Raw genomic sequence first — 24,107 nt, forward strand, 5'->3', positions numbered from 1 at the left:
AAAAATTTAAATTAAAAATTACTCTTTTCAGTTAAGGGTCAGTGTATTTTTCAAGAGCATAACTCCGACCCCCTGAAGCAAAGACAAGATTCGTCAATTTGTCATAAGTTGATTTTATTTCAAAGCCTGTTTTATTAAAAAAAAATGGTTCCTACAATTAAATCACAACGACACATTTCGTTAAAATCATTGCTTAAATATCTATCTTTGTATTTAGAACATCGTTGCCAGTGAGATGAATGAACTAAGGCCCTTTTGACTATCGACGTACCGAAATTAAAGGGGAATAAGCCAGGGCGTTTTAAGCAAATTTGTGCATTTCATTTCGAATGCTACATTTACAGAAAACCATTTTCATGGCATAGAGATGCCAATGTTGGCTAAAGGCAAGAACAACCTTACCATAATAAAAAATTATCATTTACAAAAAAAAAAAAAAAAAAAAATAGCTTTGATTTTTCCACATAAAATATTCTGATGAACAAATGTGACCAAAGAGCACCTGTCACAATTAAGAACAAAGGTCCATATAAGCTCTGTAGATCTATTTGGCCCAGAGCACCCTACCCACATTTTCGGTAACAGTGTCAAATTAACCATCCAAAGTTTAAGATTTATGCTGGTTACATTTCATTAGCTGTTTAACGATATAAAATATGATATTTTCAAGAACAAAACAAAAGACATAGATGGTATGCACTACATCAACACATCATGGGTGTTATTTTAATTACATGATATTTTATAGACCTAGCCATTGTCTTTGAGCATAATTGGATTATATGTTGTATTTATTCACCGTTTGTTCACCATTTATTCAACGGTTACTTTGAGCCCATTATTATTGTGCTATCTTTAAGTGCCATTCTGGTGAGAATACAAATAGCGTAGAAATATTACAATGGCATGAAAGAAATCCTATGGAGTAAGCCTAACACTATGTTTCAATAGGATTTTGATAAATGACACTATTTAACCCATATAATTGAAGATTCCTTGAAAATCAAAATCTTCGGCTGTGTCCGTAAAATTTTCCTGATGTGACGTGATAATATTACCTGTATGACGTCGAATCAGGCAGATGTGATGTTGAGACACCAGGCAAAGTGGAAGGGACAGAAATATTTTGTTTCCGTATAATACTCTGACGAAACGTACAATATCGGTTTTAATTCACTGCAATATTTTCACAGTTTAGCAAAGCATTTCAGACTATCCCAGTCTTTATCAATTTACCTTGCTTTTTAAGACACAGATGTTTTGACACCAAAATAGCTCTTTAGCATAAACCAACATGTGGTCAAAAACAAATTTGCAGTTATCTGACATCATACAGGAAATCCTTAACAGAACCGAACATTCGGATGAGTTCTTATAGGACATTCAACAAGAAGGCCTACATCTGGAATACAAGTAACTGTTCAGTCTTGTTAATGTTATACAATAGATACAAATGTTTGTTACGGGGGTGATGACGTATGAAATCGTGCAGGTCATATTTTCCTTCCATTAGTCGAATTTGACGCCTCAACTAGACAGTCGCGCTGTCTTTCACACATGTCATGAAAGAGCGCTGGAGCAGAGATAACTGAAAACAGACCGCTTCCTCTATCACTGGAGATGACTAAATCTCGTTTCCTTGTACGAGAAAACACGAGAGTAGACGGTGGCCATTATGATCAAAATGAGAACAGAGGAATGAATGCAATTTTTTTAATTTTCCTTAAAAACTGTAGCGTTGGGTTTTTCTGGGACCGTAGACAGCAGCCTGGTAACAGAAAAAGGCCATTGTGTACGGCACAATGAGTGAAGAGGCCCCTGATAGTAAAGGTAAGCGAAAAATGTACATGAAAAAGGATCATGTGCCCGGCGCAAAAGAAAAAAAGGAAAATGTCTTCGACATGTTCGACGACGAAACGCAGTGGATCGCCATAGGAAAGTTGTAGAATTTATACTCTCCACCGTATCCTAGGTCGGATTGTGCAACACTGTGTGAACCAGACTTGAGCTCATGGCTTGACGTTCATTTGTGCGTCTCGTGTACATCATTCACTTTTTTCCATCAATCTCGAAAACCGGAAATCTGAGGCCCATTGGCAAGCTAACTCGGCCGGGCCGTCTCTTCATCCTGAAGGATAACGGCCCTGATGCCAGTAATGCTACCAGTCATATAACCGTACCAGCTTTACCTAATGTCCGTCACACATCGATGTTGGGGCAGATAAAAAGTGTTTGTCTATACTCGTAGTGGACGCTACAAATGCTCAGCTCGGCCAGATTTCCCCATTTCTGCTCGCTAGTAAATCCATCAGAGCCGAAAAGTATGTGTCCATCGCTCCTAGGCACCTAACGCAACCGACATAATGATCTCACAAGTTCTCAATAACCCATGTGACCTGGTGTGAATATCATTCCATTGTTATCGTGTCCTTCTGAAGTCAATAATGGTAAACCCACAAAATATCAGCTCTTTATGTCGCAGGTTATCGAGAACTTGCAAGATCAATGTGTCAGTTTTTTGTATGTGCCTAGCAGCGATGGCCATGTAGTTTTCGACTCTGTTGAATTTACTAGTGACTGGAAGAGGGGACATCTGGCCAAGATGAGCATTTTGGTCAACTACCAGTACAAGCAGGCACTTTTTATCCACCCCAACATCAATGTGTGACAGACAGCACACAAAGCAGGTACGGTTATATGACAGGTAGCATTGTTGGCATCAGGGCCGCTGTCCCTTAGGACTTACCAAAATTCTGGCTGAGATGGTGTAAGTGAATTATTCTTAAATATGGCGTAAAAGACATTTCCATTGGCACATAAGCTGTCTCTGAGTGCTATAAATATTGTGTTATATGACGACTTACGCTCAAAACTTACACAAGTATTACATTTGACCATGCTAGTTTAATATGAGTCCAATTTTCTTTAACCTCCAGGTGTTGAAGATAACGTTCTTGACTTCATACTTGATGCTCACACAGGGGACGACTATCTGACCTTGACTGGTGAAATTGACGAATCTACCAAGAAAGGTTTGTGAGGAATGTACATGTATTTCTTTTCTTGCAGTGAGGATTTGCAGACACTTAAAAAAGTCATATTTTTAATATATATCTATTATTTTAATCCTTTCAAGATGTTAATTTTCTTATACACTAGGGTAGCTAATACTGGCACAGTACATAAGTAGTTTTATCACACAACTTTAGTGTAAGTCGTTATATCGGTGCTTTATTTTATCATAGTAATTCCCAAAGAGAAGAAAAATTATAGCTTCGAACAGTGTCACAGATATTTTTACTTCATGTTAAACTGATCACTAGTATCGTTGTCATATTGCGTTTCTTGTGTTTCAGAAAAAGAAAAAGGATCTGCCCAAAAAAGTTTTAAGAAAGAAGTTGTTAAAAAAGCTAAACCAGGAGTTAGAGTAAAATCAGCCAAATCAAAGACTGCTCAGAATTCTGGATCCGTTCCAGTAAAGAAAAAGTCATCAAGTGCTAACTCTGTTAAGGCCAAGAATTCCACATCCAGTAATTCCACTAAAACTGTAACTAAATCTGAGAGCGAAAGTACTAAGGCTGTGGTGACTGGAGAAGATATTCCTGTCAAGAAAGAAGTGAAGAAAGTGAGGAAGGTCACTTCGAGTAAGTCTGGTGAGCATGTATGGTCAACTACATGTAGATTATGTTTTGTAGTGTACAGTGTATGGGAATGGACTTACAAGGATAAACTCAAAGCTGTTGTCAGTATGAACATATTTGAAAGGCAAAGAAAGCACATAAATGAAGTATACATATATCTATCAAAGGAAGTCAAGGAAAATGGTTTGAATTATTTGTTGTTGTTTTTTTTAGTTTTTACAATGGAGGAAATTATTTTCAAAATATGGGATTTATCGATGGTCTGTTGTGATGTCCAGTATATTTCAGCAACTACGTACCAAGAATATTTTTGGCTTGAAATTTTAGACTCCAGCTGTGGGTTTAAGGGGTTATGTTGCCATTTGCACTGCCAAGCGTATGTTGTCTTCACCAGTATGGTGCTATGTTGTCTTCACCAGTATGGTGCTATGCTGTCTTCACCAGTATGGTGCTATGTTGTCTTCACCAGTATGGTGCTATGTTGTCTTCACCAGTATGGTGCCCATATCTGTACTTCACATGTGGGAATGTGCATCAGTATTGTGCCAAAGGTTAGTGGTTTACCTGCAGTACTCCTAGGGGCTGTTTCTCAAAGGGTTCATAACGTTTTGCCATTCTAATCACTATGATGTCGCATACCGATCGTATATGCCGGATTGGTATTTGTGACTTGCGTAACGTTACGACCCCTTCGAGAAAGAGCCCCATGTTTCTTCCAGACTGACTATGTAAGTAAAAAATTCTTGAGTATGGTAATATAGAAGTATGAAATAAATAAATAACTTGACAATTTCAGCAGAGGGTGTTAAGAAAACGGTTACCAAATCCAGTGGTGACAAGAAGGTTGTGAGAAAAGTATCGAGTAAAGGATCTTCTAAGATTGCTCCAAAGAAAGCTGTCAGTAAGACACAGAAGGTTGTTGTGAAGATAGATCCAGAGGCGGAGTTTGAAGCAGAGCCTGAACCAGAACCTGAGCCAGAGCGTGAATCGGTGGAGGATTTTCAGGGTGAGTCAGTAACTGATGGAATGATAAAGAGGGCTTTTCCTAATCTTCAGCTCATGCTGGCTTTCTCTCCAGTCGTATGTGGGAAGGTCCACATGAGGATGGTTGTGGGTTTCCTCCGGGCTCTGCTTGGTTTCCCCATAGGTGCCTGTAAGTGAAATATTTTGGAGTATGATCTAAAATGCCAATCAAATAAATACTTAAACATAAATGTCAGAACACTCTTTGTTTGTTCAATACCATGTGTCTTTCACCAACATGGTGTTCAAGTTTCTTTGTTATGTTTAAAACATTTAAAAAATAGCTTGTCATTAACTTTCCAAAGATTGGCAGTTTACCCCAGGCAAACCAGTTCCCTACATCCAAAATGTGAAGCAATCAGTCCGGTAAAATGATTCCTAAGTATGGCATTAAACAACAATAAAAAAAAACCAACTTAAAATGTACAGGTGTAGGTATGTTATAAAAGCTTAGAGATGTCTCACCGGCATGCTACAAGTGCTAAAATTACATGCCACATAACAAACAAGACTTACAGTTCTGTGTGCAAGGTCACATGCAGGCAATTTTTTGTGGGTGCCCAAATTAAGCCAAAAGTCAATAAAGCCTAAATTAAGAGGAGATAAAAATATGAAAAATGTGTTTATTTTGAATAAGTTATTTTTGAAAATAAGTGATTTAATACTGCTTATTATTTAATCAATATCTTTACTATTTAGGCTAATATTTAATATATTTCAAGAACTTCTTGATTCTGGCCTAAATTATGGGACTTTAAAAGGCAACCAAATGTTGCATTAAAGGTCTAGTGAAATACATTGAACCCGTGACCCATTTTTATTCTTATCTTTGTTACATTGTAGGTGATAATTCGGGTGAAGAAGAAAGTCACCTGGACGAATCTGATGATAAACTGAACTTGAGTCTGACGGCCGAGGAACCTGAGGACATCAAACCTGCTCCTGAACCAATGGAGACACAGGCATACGATACCCGCAGTGAGGCGGGCTCCAGTGAGGGCGAGTCTACACACAGCGACACAGAAACAAGCATTTCGGACTCGGGTAACAAATACAGACTCTGTTCGCTTACAGTTCAGCATTGTTCAAGTGACTGACATATTTGATTCTGATAGATTCATCCACTTTATAGGGACATTCAAGAGCTTTTTGTGGTTTGATTAATTTCTAATCAGAAAAACTTACACCTGCTACAAAACAAAATTTAAGGCCTGAGAAGGCATGGCTGAATATCTGCCATTTGCTTTGTATCTTTGATACACATATAAGTACTGTATGCACTTACAAGTGGCCTTCAAAACTTGCATTTGTCACTTTTACCGAGTTTGGCCTCCATAAACATTGAACATCGGATATTTACCCTTTTGATTTAAGAATGATATTCATGGCTGAGGTGGCTCGTGTGCCAGCATGTGGCAATGAACTACATGTAGGAGCCTCTTATTAATGCTGTAGCAGTGAGTTCAAGTCCAGGTGTGAAGGTCTGTCAGCAACTTGCGAATGGTCATGCTGGCCATGATATAAGTGAAATATTCTTGAGTAGGAAGTAAAACACCAATCAAATAGATAATAAATAAATCAAGAATGATTTCCTTCCTATCTAAGGGCTTATGTTAGACCATTTTGTCAGAAATTTGCTTATTCTTATGCCAGCTGAAATTATTAGTTACATGGTTACTCAGTGATAGGATTCGCAGATATATTGACAACAATCCTCATATTGATGCCTCGCCCAATGCGAGGATTAGTAACACCATATGTTTGTGTATTTCCTATCACCGAGTAACCTTGTAACGAATTTATCCTGCAAAAACCCATCAGTTCAATGCAGAAAACCGATGTATACGGAAATCATTCCAGAGATGTTACTATTGTTCTCTGCATTCACAACCCAACAAAGGGAGATAACCTACTTAGAAGACACATTGGACATGGTCTGCAGGATTCGAGAATATATCTGTACCCCACATGACTCTGGGGTTCAGTGAAAAGCGGAGTATTTTGTCTGATGTGGGATAATAATGGATATGATGCCTTGCCATGCACATGTTTCACAGTCGTTTGTTTTGTAGGTGAAGATGAGGAGAGAGTGCAGCGGTCCCGTAGTCCAATAGACCGCGAGCGAGGAGAACGGGGGATTTCCCCTATAGAGTGGGACCAGAGGAGCGAGCAGGAGCACCAGGAGAGGGAGGCCAGGCGTGAGTCAGCTCAGCTTGATGGAGCTTTATAGCTGGCTTTGAATACCATAGTGTAGCTTACATGTAACTTGTTTATCATAGTTTGCTTTTGTTTTCCATTTTGTAGCAGATAAAGTGACATGAAGAAGAGTTGAAAAGTTTTGTGCCATTTCTTTCATGATTACATAGTTTTACACTTCTTACTATTCGATTATGTCTGTCATCATCATAATCCAGTGGAGAAGGATGTGGGTGAGAGTTAAGGTGTGCAATTTCAATCACAAGGCACCTGAGATGCAGGTTCAATCCCAGCCTTGGATAGAGAATTTGTTGGCTTTGCTGGCTTATCCATGTTTATGTGGTCATATTGACAATAAGCACTCAAGGGGCTGCTCACACAGCCTTGTCTTTCTTGTAGACCGCACATTAGAATATTGTATTCATGTAAATGAATAATGTTTGAGTATGGCATAAAATAACAATGGGTGGAATCCATTATCTTTTCGTTCACCATTTTAACATGCTTGTACATGTATTTCAGGCTACTCCTCGAGAATGAAGTACATTTTCAGAGATGCTCGTTATTTCCTCATCAAAAGTAACAACCATGAGAACGTAGCTCTGGCCAAAGCTAAGGGGGTGTGGTCAACTCCACCCCAGAATGAGGCTAAGCTTAACACAGCTTTCAGGGTAAGTGAAACAATGTACAGTTTCTTTCATAGAGCTCTCCCTACAAGTTCTTTCCTCTGGCGGGACATACTGTAATTCTTCAACGTTTTCGCGAGTTTGCAGGTTGTTTTGTCAAGCAAATTCTGAAGGCATTATTCTGGGTAAGCTGCTAAATTTTTGTGAAGCCCAGAAATTGGCCAATCCAGTTGTGTTGTTTCCAAACTGACAATGAGCTCACCTAGAAACTTCAATTGATGTAGTTATCATTAGTCTCCCAATGCTTATTTGCAAGTGATAGCTTCTCATTGAATTGAGTCACCCATGTGCAAACTTCCCCTTCTCTCATCCATGCATCCTGGAGGCGAAGGATGAGAAGAATTCTGTGAGTTACAGTGCTGTCCTGTCATGCAGTCAGCTGATTAAATGATATACAGTCTCTTGTGAGGCCCTATATAAGGCCCACACCACCCCTGCCCGCTGTCTTTTTAAATCAGAAGTCAATATTTTGGTAGTCTAAAAATGGGTGGGTAGCCTAGAATCAAGAGGAAACTGAAAGAACCGTCCCCTTCTGAACGGGTGGGTGTGACCCTCAAGGGCTTTGGCCATGCTCAAAGAATTCCTCTCATCATTTACCTCCAGGATGCTTGGATGAGAGATGGAATTCTTTTCCATATGGCCTTGACCTTATTGGGGTCACAGTGTATCTTTAAAGAACTGACAACAAATTCATATACATGTTTGTAACACACGACAGATCTCGTCTTTTATGACAAAGCTCTTCGCAATCCTTCCATTGTGAAGTTCATTTCTTCAGGACAACAGTCTTTACACGGTTCCTGTGTAGATGTACTATCTTACATATAACACAGAGGAACTTTCCACCCTTAAGTACCAAGTTTCCTCAGCACAGCACAATTCTAGCAAATATATTTTCATCGTCTAAAGGTTTAAAATAAAACTGGTGGAATATTCTTGCTGACGACCAGTTCGCCGTTTTCATGATGTCTCTTACTGACATTCCTTAGTGATGTGCAGCAGAAGTCGCTGCCGCTCGGTAAGAGTGACCACCGTAGTACCCTTCAACTCCAGCCATGTCCAATATTTCACCACCTGGATATCATACTACAGGAAACAGGTTTACTTGTTTGAAAAGATAGTAACAGCTGATCAGGTCTTCCTTCAAACATAGTATGTCTCTGATACTCTATCAGAGTGGAAACAACACATAAACTACTGTAATGATACTTTATCAACTCAACTTTCTTTGTGCCACCACCCTGTTGAATGGTCGTAACGATTGCACTAGCAAAATATATAATTTTTGTCCACACCTGGACATTTTCATACCAGAAATGTCAAAGGGTATAACGCCTACTCCCTTTCAACTAAAACCATGAGGGCCACTAAGTTAAATGTAAGATGCTTCACAGGTAAAATTTCCAATGGAACTAAAGTTTGTAGAAAATGTCATTCAGCTGATACATCTCAGGTAGTGGAATATCTCTGGGTCTTGGAGATGCAGCTTCATACACCCCTTTCATGAATCGTTTAACACAGTCTGCAGATACGCCCACAGTGAAAAAATTTCAATGTCTGCATTAACATTGAGCCATGCATATTGACTACGCTATACGAATGTTTAGTGGTTAGTTCTGCCATGTAGTTTAAAACCTCTATTAAATTTGGCGGAAGGGGATTGACATTTCGTTTACGAGACCATAGGCACCAGGACATACTGGTATTCTTGATTCGTGGATTCTCTCCATGAATTGGCAGTGAATGTTGTAGCATCAAGAGAAAGGCCTGATGTTCTGAGCTTATATAGGGCCGAACAATAGACTGTGTAAATCACGCAATCAGCTGACTGCATGATGAGACATGCACTGTGACCCTGATAAGGTCAAGGCCATATGGAAAAGAACTACAATTAGTCCTCCAAGAACACAACTGGACAGGATTGGGCCTGGTGATCTTTCCATTATTTAAACATTCTTCTTCTCATTTTCAGGACTGCAGCAATGTTATCTTGGTGTTTTCTGTGAAAGAGAGTGGAAAGTTCCAAGGTTTGTATCTCTACCATGGAATAGTTGTCTACTGTTAGTTTCTCACTTCCATGCAGGCCTTATTTATCTCTTTATACCATGATAGTCTTCTTTCACATTTTTATTGTCACTGAAATGTCTTTTGCAAGTGGAGCGGTATCATGTTCGAAGAGATGTTGTACTTGTTTTCTCTGGGCATGTACTTTTCTTTTAGCATTACCAAGCAAATACAAGTGCACATTTAATACAGAAATAAATACCCTACGCCATGGTGGCTGTATTCTTGTGAATGGTGTAAAACACCACTCCAAATAAATTGTCGCAGGTGATGGGTCGAATGTCCACTTGGTTTAGTAATGTGTAACATCGAAAACATGGCTCTTTCCACTTCTGCAAAACGAGTGTTTTCAAAAATGGCATGCACCTATTGTCAGGCTTTTCATCCAGTTATGCATTTTACAGGGTTTGCCCGCCTGGCCCAGGAGTCCACCAAAGACCACCCCCAGATCCGCTGGGTGTTACCGGTCGGGCTCAGTGTGAAGGCGCTCAGTGGAGTCTTCAAATTAGACTGGATTAACAGGTAATGTTCATTTACACAAAACTGACGCACTGGACAAAGTATGTCTCCAGGTGGCTGAATGGTAAAGTATGTCTGATACCTGATTGGTTAGTCTGTTATATGATTCAAAGTACAGTGGTGTGTTTGATTGTCAATATCTGCACACCACATGTACATGTATAAGTTTGTCAGATACATGCACTCAATAAAAACCTCGGTGTTTTGGCCAAAGTGTGTTTTTCTTGATTACGCTGTGGGTTTAACTTTGTCAGTCAGACAGACATGTGAGCTGCTCCAAGTATATATTGTCTACTTCTCTTTCTGCTCCCCGGGTCAGATCATACCAAAGGGTTTAAAAATGGTACCTGTTGCTATCTTACTTGGCGCTCAGCATTGAGAGGCTAGAGCAAGGAAGCATGACTTGTTGGCCTGGCGTCAGTATAATGTGACTGGGTGAGGTGTCATGTCTGCTGTCTTCAACATAATGCTTCACCTCAATAACACCTCATCATATGACTAAGAGGTTGTTGAGCACGACATAAAAACCCAAGGATTCGTTCTTTTTGCTCTTATGCAGATCAGACTGTAGTCAGATATGGAACTGACTATAGCTGAAGGATTAATGATTGAACAGATTATGGCCAGTAGATTATATAATAACACTTATGATAAATAGGCATTGACTTCCATCATGCCACTATCCTACAACAATTTGTCCTAAGGAAATTGTACACTGAGGGCCTTGGCCCAGTTTCACAAAGATGTTGTATATGTATGGTAATTGCATATAATAGTGACATACAAAATATCGTTCGACAAATGTACAATAAAAAAAATGTTGTACGTCGCTCTGTGAAACTAGGCCCAGGTCACCATATATGTACGCACAAGAGATTGAGGGACTTAACTATGAAATGTTTGTCACAGGAAGGAGCTGCCTTTCACAAGAGCCACACACCTGCACAATCCATGGAATGACAACAAGCCCGTCAAGATAGGCAGAGATGGACAAGTAAGTGCCAAAATAATATATATATATATATATATATATATATATATATATATATATATATATAAATAAGTAAAATAAACCTTCACAGAAGCATCCCACTTGTTTTCCTGTTACTGATTAGGAAGAGAATGGACAAATGCTCTGTATCCTTTCAGATAAAAAAAAACAAGGATAAAAGAAATTATAATTTATATCAGGAAATACCAGTCAAATATCAGGATTTTTTTCATCATTCGTGTCATTTCACACGTTAAATATCATTTTTGTTACATGTTGATATTTTACCTCGATGACATCAAAAAGGACAGTTTGTTTTGTGACAAACTCGTTTGAAATGATGTCATAACATCAGTTCATTCAACTTTAACATTGTTACGTCCAGCATCTATTAGACACGGTATCATACATCACATCATGTATGACGTCACATTATATACCTGTTCAGGTGTTTCAGATACACAAAAGCAGAATGTTGCCAAAATGTGAAATAAAGACTAAGTAGAATGTTGCATATTGAAGGTTGAGTACATGTAAGGTTTTATCATGGAATGTGGAAATGATAGCCCACTTGTCAGTTAGCATCTTGCCTGTTATCATTTCCACCTTTCACTCAAATTCACCTTTAATAGTTTTATGATGGTTATGTGTTCTAATGATTTAGAGCAGAATTAACTAAGACTTGTTTCTCTTCCAGGAAGTGGCACCCAGCGTTGGAGAAACCCTATGCAAGTTGTTCCCACCAGATGATAACGTGGAGTTAAGCCCCATTGTGCGGAAAGCGCGGAGAGCGTCGCATCGATCTTCTCACACACGGGATCGCCGCATGGAACGCCCATGGGGACCATCACGGCATGGAGATTTTCCTAGGTTAGGACATTACCTGTTTGACCAGCAGAGCCTCTGTCTGGAGTGCCTGTCAGTGCTCGCATTTCTGATTTCATCCTTGGACGAAGTGGCTACTGGTATTTGTGCACCGGCTTCAAAATATACCCAAATCTCTTGGGTGCTGTGTTCCAGTTGTAACCAAGAAAAGTTTGAAAACATGAGTTTTGAATCTAACACAGGGATAATAAGATATATGTGGTTGCTGTTTTCGGTAACTTGATTAATTGTAATCCTTTTAATCTCCGGTAAGTATATTTCTCAGGTCTACCATCAAAGGGACTAAAAGACTGTTCTCGATAGACTTTTCAGCTTTTCTGGGAGGGGTTGTGGTGTCTGTGATGATCAGCTAAAGAACTCTTGTCGTGTTTCTCATGACACAGCAAGCTGGAACCTAGCTGCTTGGCAGAAATTCCTAGCAGCCCAGTAGCCATGTAAAACAGGGAACTGTTTGAGGTGCGGCCTGAGCTATGGGCACTAGTAGAATCTATCACAGCGGGCATCAGCCGAGGTTGAAAACAACAGCCTGTTATTGTGGGGCCTTTGTAGTCTGACACGTGCTATCTCTTGGAGAGTCTGTACCACCAGAGTTGTCTCCCCCTGCTGGAGATCACTTAGGGAGCAGATTGTGGTAACTTTGTAGTAGATCTGCCCTGAGCCCCCCAGCTGGCTTTACTAGTCCCAATGCACAACAAGAAATGATGAACTAGCTAAAGATTTATTCATGGATTTGATGAACTGTTCATAGTTTGATGAACTGGCATGTTATAGTGCAGTTTGGACTGGAGTGTATTTGGGGCTAGTAAACACAAGTAGGGTCCCGCCAGTGCAGTGTGTAATCTGAGGTATGGGACACTGTACCTGTTGTCTATGCTGCCTTACTGTGGAGTACATGCAGTTTAATGTTGTAAGAGTCGTGCTTATTATGGAAGCCATTCAACTGGGAGTCTCATTACGTAAGTGGTTCGTTCACTGTTTTCGTTTTCTAGAACCCCTGTTTGCATAACAGTTGCAGATTGATAAGGTAGATAACCACACATCTCCATACATTAATGGTACGTTACATAAAGAAAAATTTGGCGTCTGTCAGCAACCTGCGGATGGATGTGGGTTTCCTCCAGGCTCTGCCTGGTTTCCTCCCACCATAATGCTGGCTGCTGTCGTTTAAGTGAAATAATCTTGGGTACGGCGTAAAGCACCAATCAAATAAATAAAATTTTGAATCCGATGCTATTGTAATTGTAAATTTGTCATCGAAATGCCGTTCAGTTCAAATACCAAAAGCATACATGTAGATGATTATTGCATTTGGATAAGTAATTTTGTTCACCTGTGTAAAATATGGTAGTGAAAATTGGGATTTAAACGGAATGATGTAATTGAAGTACAGGTAGATCCAAATTACAGTTACCTTGAGCCCATCTATTATACCCACATGTACACATACTTACCTGGTGCAGTGTTTTCATCAGGTTTTTCTTAAAGTGCCTTTTTTCCGCACAACACAGTCAGCTTTGGAAACAAAACTAACCACTTGTAATACACGCTTAGGGGCCTCTGTATCCAAGTGATTAGCGAGCTAACACAGCACAATGACCCATGAGCCACCCACCAATGCGATCCTTGTGAGTTCTAGCTCAGCTCATGCTGGCCTCCTCTCCGGTCGTATGTGGGAAGGTCTTCCAGCAACTTTCATGTGTTTGTGGCTTTCCACTGGGCTCTGAGCAGTTTCCTCCCACCATAATGCTGGCCACTGTCATATAAGTGAAATATTTTTGAGTACGAGGTAAAACACGGATGGAATGAATAAATAAATACAAATTGAGCAATACTAGTCCACTTGTATTTGAAACCATGTGTATATTAATGTTTTAAGATTCAGGAGTCCAACCATGAACACCAATCAAAACAAAAATTTGTTTTGAATTTGAAAATGTTAAATCCAGAAGCCTTGTGCTTTTAGCCACCCAGAAGAGTACATGTATCTGGTGCTCTAGATGCATGCAAAATGTGCGTACAAAATAAACCAGAGTAATTCCTGTAGGGTGGTCAAACTGCAGACTCACTATGAATCCGTGGTTACACAAATACATTTGCTTGTAACTGAAGAGGTTCATTATGAGAAAGATCATGAACATGATAATTTCATAGGCTGATTTCGACAGGGTTGGCAAAATTTTCTTCTGCTGTTCAGGTTATTTGTACCTGTCATTGCTTTGTCTAATGGAATTCAGTCTGTTGCATATGTTACAAGATATTAGTTTGTAAAAATTACACATTTTAGTATCAGCTTCTAATTAATACACATTTTGAAATGTGTGAAATTAGATGGCATCACATGGTGGAAAACACCAATGAAATAAATAAATGGCTTCACACATTTTCACATTGCTAAACTTACTGTATTTTCAAATATTTCTAGAATATTAAGACAAGCATACATGTAAAATATTGAATAGAATGTGAAATTCAGAGTGAGAGATTTCAGGAAAATTGTGCCACATATAAAGTAGCTTTTGTGCAGATAAATGAGAAAAAGCAGGTGTGTGTATCCAGGTATCTATTAAAACAACAGTGCAACACAGTATACAGCATATATACCAGTTTCATGTTAATACTTTCCCATTAATTTGGTTGTTTCTAAAACCATCTCCTTGAAAAGTATAATTGTTATCATCCAATGATCATTTAATATGTTCTTTTCCTGTGGTCTTTTTTGTTTTGTTTTGTTTGTTTTTTGTGCCTTTTATCTGTTATATTCAAAAGTTATGGTAAATGACTTGAAATTAAGCCCCATGAATTGCATCTTTGGAGGCAAATAAGTTCCATAATACTACTAATACTTATATTTTCTCCATAAGATATCCTTCTACTTTCCAAGCATAATTTGAAGTACTTTCTTTGATCAATAAAAGCCTCAAGATCATATGTGATTAGCCAACTTTGTCATGGGCAAAATGTCAGGTCACTTACCGTATGTGTACTATTCAGTTTCAGCTTGAACATGTATGTACTTGTAAGTATTTCATAGTAACTGATTTTTGTGCCTGTTTTGGGTTTGTGTCTTTTTCACATGGAGTGTAGAGAAAATCAAGAGTTAGCTCCCTTTACTGAAATAATGAATGATATTTGGATGATTCTCACAGGAGGCGACGTCACCATGACGATGTATTCGAACCACCTCGTCGTAAAAGAAGCCGACACGACTATGATCATCGTGATGGTAAATTTCCTTTTGAACATAAATGTACGTGATTATTTAGCTTGTGAAGAACTTTCAGTAATAGGAGTATTGTACTTAAGACTCCTTGACTCTCACCCATGAGCAAGGTCAGAGTTCCAATCTCTTCTGGCTGTTCCATTAGCCACCATTTAGGATGATAAAAGTAAAAAAGAATTATTGTGAAAGTTAATGAGGTCTCTATGAGTTTTTTTAGTATGATCATCAGGATAAAGGTAGGATCATGTAACACATAGCTATTCCAAACCGACTCTAGACAGAAAATTTGTTAATTCCCCTTCTTTCACTGCTCGTTGGGATTTGGTGACAATCAGCGGTCAGTGATGCTGATGAGGCCGTTTGCAGAGTCTAACGTTGATGAAAGTGCACATTGTGACTTGTCTTCCACAGATACGGCGTGCACATCTTCAATTCACAAGTGGGAAAGTCAGTAACTTGCCGGATTATGCCAGACACTCCGCTTTTTTTTTTTTGTACTATAAGCAAAAATAAGTAAAAAATGTCATAATTTTACGTTCATACCTGTACTGAGATAACGGGTTTGACAAACGCTATGAAGTACTACCCTAGTTCTGATAGAAACATCACTGAATTAATACAGTTGTCTGATATAAAGTGTCTTGGAAGAAAATTAATTTCATTGACTATATTTATGATGCATAATAAGATGTAATGGTGTTTTTTATGTACGTGTATTTCTAAAAACTAAAACCTTTGATAGTTTTTACACAATTTTACCAGAGGTCATGGGAACAACACAGCCTTTATGTGACCTTGAATGAGGCAATTTTGCAGAAATTCTTTCAAAAACTGTGTCAAGTGAATTGTCATTTGTGGCTAAATGTTCTGAGTGACTTTTGTGTATTCCACACGACATAACATCAAGCAGAAGTTAAAGACCCAGAAAAACTATGTGAGTCTCTGATATCCAGCAGTAATATTTTCACTAAGGAATCCAGATAATATAGACCCTTATTTATTTGTACTCTTTATTTTCAAACACACAAAGGCTTTTGAATTGTAGAACTTTCTCTAAGTTTTGGGACACCTGGTCTGGGATGAATATTGAGTTCAATTTTCTCACATGGTTAGACAATCTAATGAACAACATGCTCATATCTTCACTTTTCCCAAAGGCTGGTAAAGAAATGTATTATTCTACTTTCAACACTACTAATATCTATCCCAAAACTTCGGGAAATTAGGGTAAGTGAAGGAGTTTATCAGATACAAATACCTTGTTGGTTTACACCAGACACTTTGTTGTCTTTCAGCAATAAATCAGCGACATTAGAAATGAAAACTTGTTCAGTAAATGCCAAGCGAGTAATATAAACAAATTAAAGTGGGTTTACCTCACCCATCTGGGAATGGAGATAAGGTACTGATCTAGGTTCATATTTATTTTGGCAACGTATATCACAAACTGCAAGTGTTTAAGAAGCCAAACTCAGAACAGGGAAGACCTGGAACTGTGGTTGGTACATTGTTCTACAATGAAAACATCAATCTACACATTTTAAGCTTCCTAGTGGAAAAAATTTGTAATTGTAGCTGTGTTTTGGGACAAACTTGTGTTTCAGGGCGTTTGATAAACGTTGGCACAGGCTTGTAGCACAGTCACCAGAGTACTGTCTTAACCTACATGTATAGCCCCTGCATTTTGGACATGTGTCTCAATTACAAGTTTTGCCTAGCCTCCTAGTTTTACCAGTCTGTGCATTTTCAGATGTTTGTGGTAAATTTTGCATACATGTAGGTGTTGACTTAACTACACAGCTACTTGTACAAGTTTTCAGATATTCAGCATGTTCAGTGGAAATACCGTAGTGGATTAACAAGACAAAGATAGGGACGGAGTACATGTCCATTAAGGCATTAATTCTTTTTTGGACAGCAGAATTACATATACTTTGTCGTCGTTGCCTATGCCACCGGTATATTTGTTACAAGAGATTTTTTGATGACTAGTGAAGTAGGCAGTTTAAAACCAAAAGTCAAAAAGCAGAATTTTGATTTTTTTTCTTTTACTGGACGCAGTCAGGTTTATGGGGGTAGGAAACTGGATCAAACCACCAACTCTAACCATGTACATGTAAGCCTCTTGGCCCAAATTGTTAATAGCTATCAGAAGTTAAATAAAATCAAATTTGTTGTACCGGGAAATTTAAAACAATCTGGAACACAACATCTTGAAGGAGTTGTGTTGGAGGGTCTGAATTATCGATTACTGAATTATGAAAACAATAATGTGGCTTTCTTGAATGTTTAGCAAATTTATGAATTATATTTATGTTTACTGGTATATTTATGTACATGTGATGACAATGGCTATTTGGGGCCTCCGTGGCTCAGTCGGTTAGCGCGCTAGCGCAGCGTAATGACCCAGGAGCCTCTCACCAATGCGGTCGCTGTGAGTTCAAGTCCAGCTCATGCTGGCTTCCTCTCCGGCCGTAAGTGGGAAGGTCTGCCAGTAACCTGCGGATGGTCGTGGGTTTCCCCCGGGCTCTGCCCGGTTTCCACCCACCATAATGCTGGCCGCCGTCGTATAAGTGAAATATTCTTGAGTACGGCGTAAAACACCAATCAAAAAAAAAAAAAAAAAACAATGGCTATTTAGACACATGTTAAAATGCATGCATGCTTAAATAAAGTTAAAGGAGGAGTTCTTGGTGTAGAAGTTTTCATGTGTATTGTTCATGTTTAAAAGCTTTATTTTAAACTCATAAACTTACTTAGTTTTCTGATTGATCATATTGTGTTTAATTTTTTTTAACCCAGGGTTCTACAGAGACCGAAGAGATGGGTACGTATACTAGATCCAGTATATTACAGAATACAAGCACATGCACACGTGGTGTGAAGGACCGTCCATACTTACATGTACCTTCATGAATCACCTTTGAGTAATGAGACATGCTGATGACATTATAACATTATTACTCAGAGACAGTATAAGCCAGGCCCCGGGATCACAAAACAATGATAGACTTAAGCCAGTAATTCATATCCTCTAAAATTGTTATTTCATGCATAGCAATGACAAAATAATGCTTGACATTGTAAATCCTGGGTAAGTTATTGTAAAACACATTTCAGCTAAAATAATGGAAAGGAACATACCAAGTTGAATGATTGAAAGTAAAACCTTAAACCCCAAGCACTCTCTTAAATGTCTTTCTCTTTAAAGAAAAAAAGAATTGTGAAGACAACATTTACAAGTAAATTTTTGTAGTCTTTGATCGCAGCTTTATGTAATTTTTTTGCTCTCCAACTTTAATAGAACAACTTCTTCCCTTACCGTTACAGGAGAGGCTCTCAGCGGTACTCTGGCGTTAGAAGAGAGACCTTCATCAATGGGGTGAGCTCATCACAACTTTGTGATACTGTCCATTAGTAACATAGATTAATATATTACCCATTCCTTAACGACATATATTTTAAACTATTTCACAATTAATGTTGCTATTAATTTGGTCTTGCTTAGTTTCTGGGTAGGAGCCTTTTTGTTTTCGCATATGGGTCCAGTATCTCTTCGTATTCACTCATGCAACTGCATCCTTCTCTTGTTGGACACTTCAGATGTTAAGATTTTATGATGCAAAGTTATGAAATATAGTCCCTAATTCTTCACCCTTTTCCCAAATGAAAGAGCAACTTTCTTTCCATTGGAATACTCCTTTTTTAAATTCACTTTGTAGACAATGCTTTGGCAAATTTCATGGCTAAACAAAAAGCATAATTTTACCTGTGTGCACAACGCCCTTCGGAACAGGTTTTATAAATATCTCGAGAAAGTATGTGAAAAGGTTAAGTAAAACAGAAACTGTTAATGTCTGTTTTACACATTATTCAGACATTATTATGTGTATAACAATGCTTTCTGTATGCTGACAGTCGTACAGTGACTACATGAGGGAGTTTCACCACACCAGACCACCCCCACCTCCAGGTGTACCACCTTACTGCCCACCTGTAAGTACATCCTAATACACTAGCTCAATGACTCAGACTGGAAATAATGGGACTTAGTTACATGTACTTAAGGAACAGGAATTTGCCGAAAATAAAAACAGAAAAAAAGTGAAAATTTGTTTGTCTTGTAGGTTTTGATGTCTACACGTAACGTTACTAAGGTGAATGATTTGGAAAAACCTAAGACAGTATTTATGTATTGCAATATGTAGTGTGGCCATGTGGAATCCTAATCACCAAGGTATTTGAACGGCTTCGATGGTCTAATGCTTGGTTCATCTGAAAGTCGGGAGACCTTGGGATCAAAACCGACTCGGGTCATACCAAAGACTTTAAAAATGGTACTTCCAGGCCTCTCTTGGCGCTCAGCATTCAGAGGTTAGAGCAAAGAAACATGACTGGTTGGCCCAGTGTCAGTATACTGTAACTGGGTGGGGTGTCATGTCTGGTGTCTTCGGCATGATACTTCAGTGGTGCCAGCACTTTGGCGGCATGGACGACACAATATATGTACACACATCTAATGACTCCTCATCATCTGACTGAAAAAGTGTTTAGTACGATGTTAAACCCCAAGCATACATACATATACATATCCAAGCAGTTGTAAGCCCATTGTGTTTCACTGTAACCTGTGTGTGTATTGTTTGTAGCCACCTGGTTATGGCCACATGGAGGCCATGGCCCCTTATCCTGGTCACCAGTATAACCGGCCCCCTCGGGATTACGGCCCACCCCCAGACTACCATCATGGAGGCCCACCCCCTAATGCCCGGTCAAGTCGACCAGAACACAAGAGGTCAAGGAACAGCCGATCAGTGAGTAATTTATGTATTCAGGTTTATGCCTCGGGACTTACATGTGTCCTGGGACTTACATGTGTCCTGGGACTTACATGTGTCCTGGTTTAGCTGACCACTATGGTTGAAGCTAGTCTATGGCACTATTTTTGATCTAGTGAGATTTCCATGCAATTACTGCATCACAGTTTGAGTTTAGTCAAATCTTGTGTGCAGCTTGACGGGCTCTGCTCAGTCTCCTGCCACAAAAATACAGGATGCATTGGTATAAATGAAATATTTTTGAGAACGGCATAAAACTCCAATCAAATAAATAAATAAATAGTTTGCAGGTTTATGTTGTGGACCACAAATGCACGTGTGAAAACCAATCCCAGTCAGTGGATAAGTTTTGTATATTTACTAAATTGGGGGCCTGCACGGCTGCAGGGATTAGCACGCTAGCTTAGCACAATGATCCAGGATGAACCAGTGCTGTCGCTGTGAGTTCATGTTCAGTTCATGCTGGCATCTTCTCTGGCTGTACGTGGGAAGGTCTACCAGGAACCTGTGGATGGTCATGGATTTCTCCCAGGCTTTACTGCGTTTCCGTCTGGCATAATGCTGGCCGCCATCGTACAAGTCAAATATTTTTGGTACTGCTTGAAAAACAAATAAAATCCATGTAGTAACCGCTCCCAGTTTGATGACATTTCGTGCTGATATTCATTCTGTTGCTCTTCAGATCAAGTCTGAAAACTAGTGTGATCCGTGCATTGGTTTTGCATATTTAGGCTTAGGTAGTGAGACATTAGAATTGATTTGAAGTTAAATTTTGTTTCTTATAAGACCTATATTTTGATTTCAGTATGAACGGGATGTGGATGACTTCCTGCGCCGCACCACGCATGGAACCAGCCGAGATCGTCACAGACATCGTGACAGGCGATGAGCAATGGAGATCACTTCAGCTGGTTAGAGAGTGTCTGTTAATCGTGATAAAACCCTACATGAGTTTGACATCTGAATAAAAGTTAGTTTTGTAACTGAGTCATTTGGAGGCTGTGCTCTCATGAAGAGAAACTGCTTAGTAGTGAATTTGTGCAAATGAGATTTTCCCCATTGTGGTTTTATATGGGAAGCCCGTGAGCCAGTTAAATCAGAAGAAAGTAAGAATTATGGTGCAGTTAAAGAAAAAAAAAATTATAATACTGTAGAGTATCGTTTTTTGAAAATTTTCAATTATTCGTATGTGGACGGAGGCATATAGAAGAATAAGATTGTATGGTTATTTAAATTTTGATGTTTAAGAGTTTTGCTCTCTTTTGCATTTCTGAAACTTTTCCTTTAGAGAGGGTTACATGCATTTATGAGCAGCATCATCTACTGTGCTGCGTAAGTGTCTGACAGTTATCAGTCTTGACACAGTCGATGAAGGAGTGGTTAAGAGTTGGCAGGGTTATCAGTATGCCCTTTGAATGGCAACTTTTCAGTAACCAGTAAAATGTTCCGTTGTCAGAGTAGTGTTTTCTACTGTATTAATTAATACATTACCTGCCGTCTGAAATGTTTTGTGTTTTTTTTTCATATATACATTTATCTGTCATTCTTCATCACTTACTTTTTTTTTCCTGAAACAAATGACGTCTGATCGAGTACAGTGAGAGGGATGCAATTTTATGAATGATAGCTAAGTGAAGGTGCTGACACATCTTAAGGCTTGGGGAATAATGATCAGGTGCTAATGGCTGATTACTTAGGCTGTCCTCTGGTCAGTAACGACATGTAAATAGCATTTGGCTTCATCACATTAATTTGTTAGAAACATTTTGACATGTTACGTTCACATGTGCTTAATGCTCATTCATTTCGCCAATTTTTAGTACGAGGGACCTAGTGATTCCAGTCCATTAGGTGATTGTTCCTTTTTGTTAACGTGGATTTGTAACACTGTGAATTGTCTAGGTCATTGGGTGAAGAACATTGTCGTTTTTATTGCGGCTATGCCTACGTAATTCAGATTCGACATTTTCATTTCACAACACTAATTTTTTTCCTGAAGATCATTTTATTGTGTGGACATTATATTTTTAGTTTTGTGAAAAATGAACATTTTGGACATCTTGTAAATATGATGTGCACAATAAAAGTCTATACGAAAACTTTCATGATGTTTTTGAACTGTTCTTTGCACACATAAAATCCAACGTGAAGTCGCTACCATTGTCCAGTGGGACTGCTTGGGTGGCATTGATATCGGGATTCCTGGGATCAAATCCGGGTCGGGTCATACCAAAGATTATAAGAAAGGTTCATGTTGCTACCACTTTTGGCGAAGTTAAAGCAAGGAAACAGGACTGGTTGGCCCGATGTCAGTAGACAAGAAGACACGGTATATGCACACACCCAATGACCCCTTGTTGTCATATGAGTGAAAAATTGTTCGCTAGAACCCCAAGGTTACATTCAAAAATGTTTATACATTACCTGGTGCCTGAAGCTTTACCCTCATAGAAGCAAATTTAGTTTTTGTTAGGTTTCTTCATTCAGCCCAACCACTGTGATAAGTAGAGGGGTTGCGTGCGTAGCTTTTGGCACCTGTGCTGGAGTGGGCCTACTGCGGCTTAGCTCAGAGGTGGGTTGACCATAGGTGGCCATCAAAGGCGCCGAATTGTTACATTTACAAACCTGGTACCCAGCGGTGTTTTCTCTTCTGTCCCCACAGGTGTGCACGACGTGATGTTAAAGTAATTTTGCTCTGGCCGTACGTCAGAAGGTCTGCCAGTAACCTGCGGATGGTTTTCCCCAGGCTCAGCCCGGTTTCCTCCCACCGTAATGCTTGCCGCCGTCGCATAAGTGAATTATTCTTGAGTACGGCGTAAAACACCAATCAAATACATAAATAAATAAATAAAATAATTTTGAATTCACATGATCTCATTATGCGAGAATAATCAAGACCAAAACCGAAGTATCTACTCGGACATCATCCGACCTGCGGAACTCACCATTTTCGAGTGGGGTTTCTCTGTTGCTATAATCTATTTCTTTTAGAGAATCACCTATATTCAGTTGTCTGTAATATCAGTCATACTCGGTACCAAAATTGCCTTGAGTTAGTAACCAGTAACAACACAAGCTCTACACATGGATATGTTGTAAGCCCATGTTCTTGCAAAGAGGATCAAATCGGAAAAACACTTTTTCTAATTCATAATGTTAAACCGCATAAGATCAGTTTGGACGCCAAGAACTCATTGCCTCGGGTGACGTCATAATTATTAAAAAACAAGTGACGTGCTGTGGAATGGGCGTGGAGAGTAATTTGTTTTACAATAGGTGCACCAACATACGGTAATAACTCTGGGTAGGAACACAGCTCTCAGCGAATCGACTACATTGTTTCTTATAACAAACATCCAGCTTTAAAATTATACTGCCGTGAGATCATGTACTACAAGAGATAAAATAAAATTCATTTATTAAGGTTATTTTATACTAAAACGTGTATAATATGGCAGTGTCAGAAATAGGGCTTACAATAAAATCGATAGCAGTTCAGGCAAGTGGTGTTGCCCTCAGTCAAAACATGTTGAACTCCACCCAATACCCATCATGCCTCTGTTTTTTTAACAATTATGACGTCACCCGAGGAAATAGGGTCTTGCCGTCGAAACCCAGCATATGGATTTTAACATAATGAATTAGAAAAAGTGTTCTAACTTCAAACATAAATGTGTAGAACTTATGTTGTTATAATTAATTATGTTCATTAATAAAAAAGAAAACCATAATTAGTGCTCCCAACCGCCATTTTAATGGTGTAATCTTTTTAGTTTCAATTCAAACGTTCCACGACTTTATCTCTTCTGGATGATGTCAAGTGCAACCGATTCGTATCGAAAATAGCGATTAGCACAGTCTGGCTTGCTTTCGATACGACAGGTACATTTGTGTCAGAAATCAGAATTACTGAAGTATTTTTGTAACTTTGACACGTTGATGGCAGCACACTCGACTGCCAACCTCTGTGCTCAAGCTACAGTGATATAGGCGTTGGCATGCCGACAAGCAGTCTCTGAAGCAAGGCATCCAATTACGGTTCAA

At 39.0% G+C, this 24,107-nt stretch overlaps 1 protein-coding gene across 4 annotated transcripts; it reads left to right on the plus strand.

Moving 5' to 3' along the window:
* Positions 1–1,671: 1,671 nt before the first annotated feature.
* LOC135469840 (YTH domain-containing protein 1-like) lies at positions 1,672–22,152 on the plus strand. Of its 4 annotated transcripts, none has more exons than XM_064748451.1 (17): positions 1,672–1,830; positions 2,937–3,032; positions 3,357–3,653; positions 4,438–4,647; positions 5,508–5,708; positions 6,737–6,862; positions 7,383–7,531; positions 9,519–9,573; positions 10,015–10,132; positions 11,039–11,123; positions 11,818–11,990; positions 15,152–15,228; positions 18,028–18,052; positions 18,556–18,607; positions 19,144–19,221; positions 19,875–20,039; positions 20,869–22,152. In XM_064748451.1, exons 1-17 carry the CDS (start codon positions 1,803–1,805, stop codon positions 20,950–20,952), a joined length of 2,019 nt encoding a protein of 672 aa, XP_064604521.1. In that variant the 5' UTR covers positions 1,672–1,802; the 3' UTR covers positions 20,953–22,152. The 4 variants fall into 4 exon arrangements, with proteins under 4 accessions (XP_064604521.1, XP_064604522.1, XP_064604523.1 ...); XM_064748452.1 differs by having other exon boundaries at positions 4,441–4,647; XM_064748453.1 differs by having other exon boundaries at positions 3,357–3,644.
* The last annotated feature ends 1,955 nt before the right edge of the window (positions 22,153–24,107 follow it).

Source organism: Liolophura sinensis, chromosome 7 (assembly GCF_032854445.1).
Source record: "Liolophura sinensis isolate JHLJ2023 chromosome 7, CUHK_Ljap_v2, whole genome shotgun sequence".
Classification (NCBI taxonomy): Eukaryota; Metazoa; Mollusca; class Polyplacophora; order Chitonida; family Chitonidae; genus Liolophura; species Liolophura sinensis.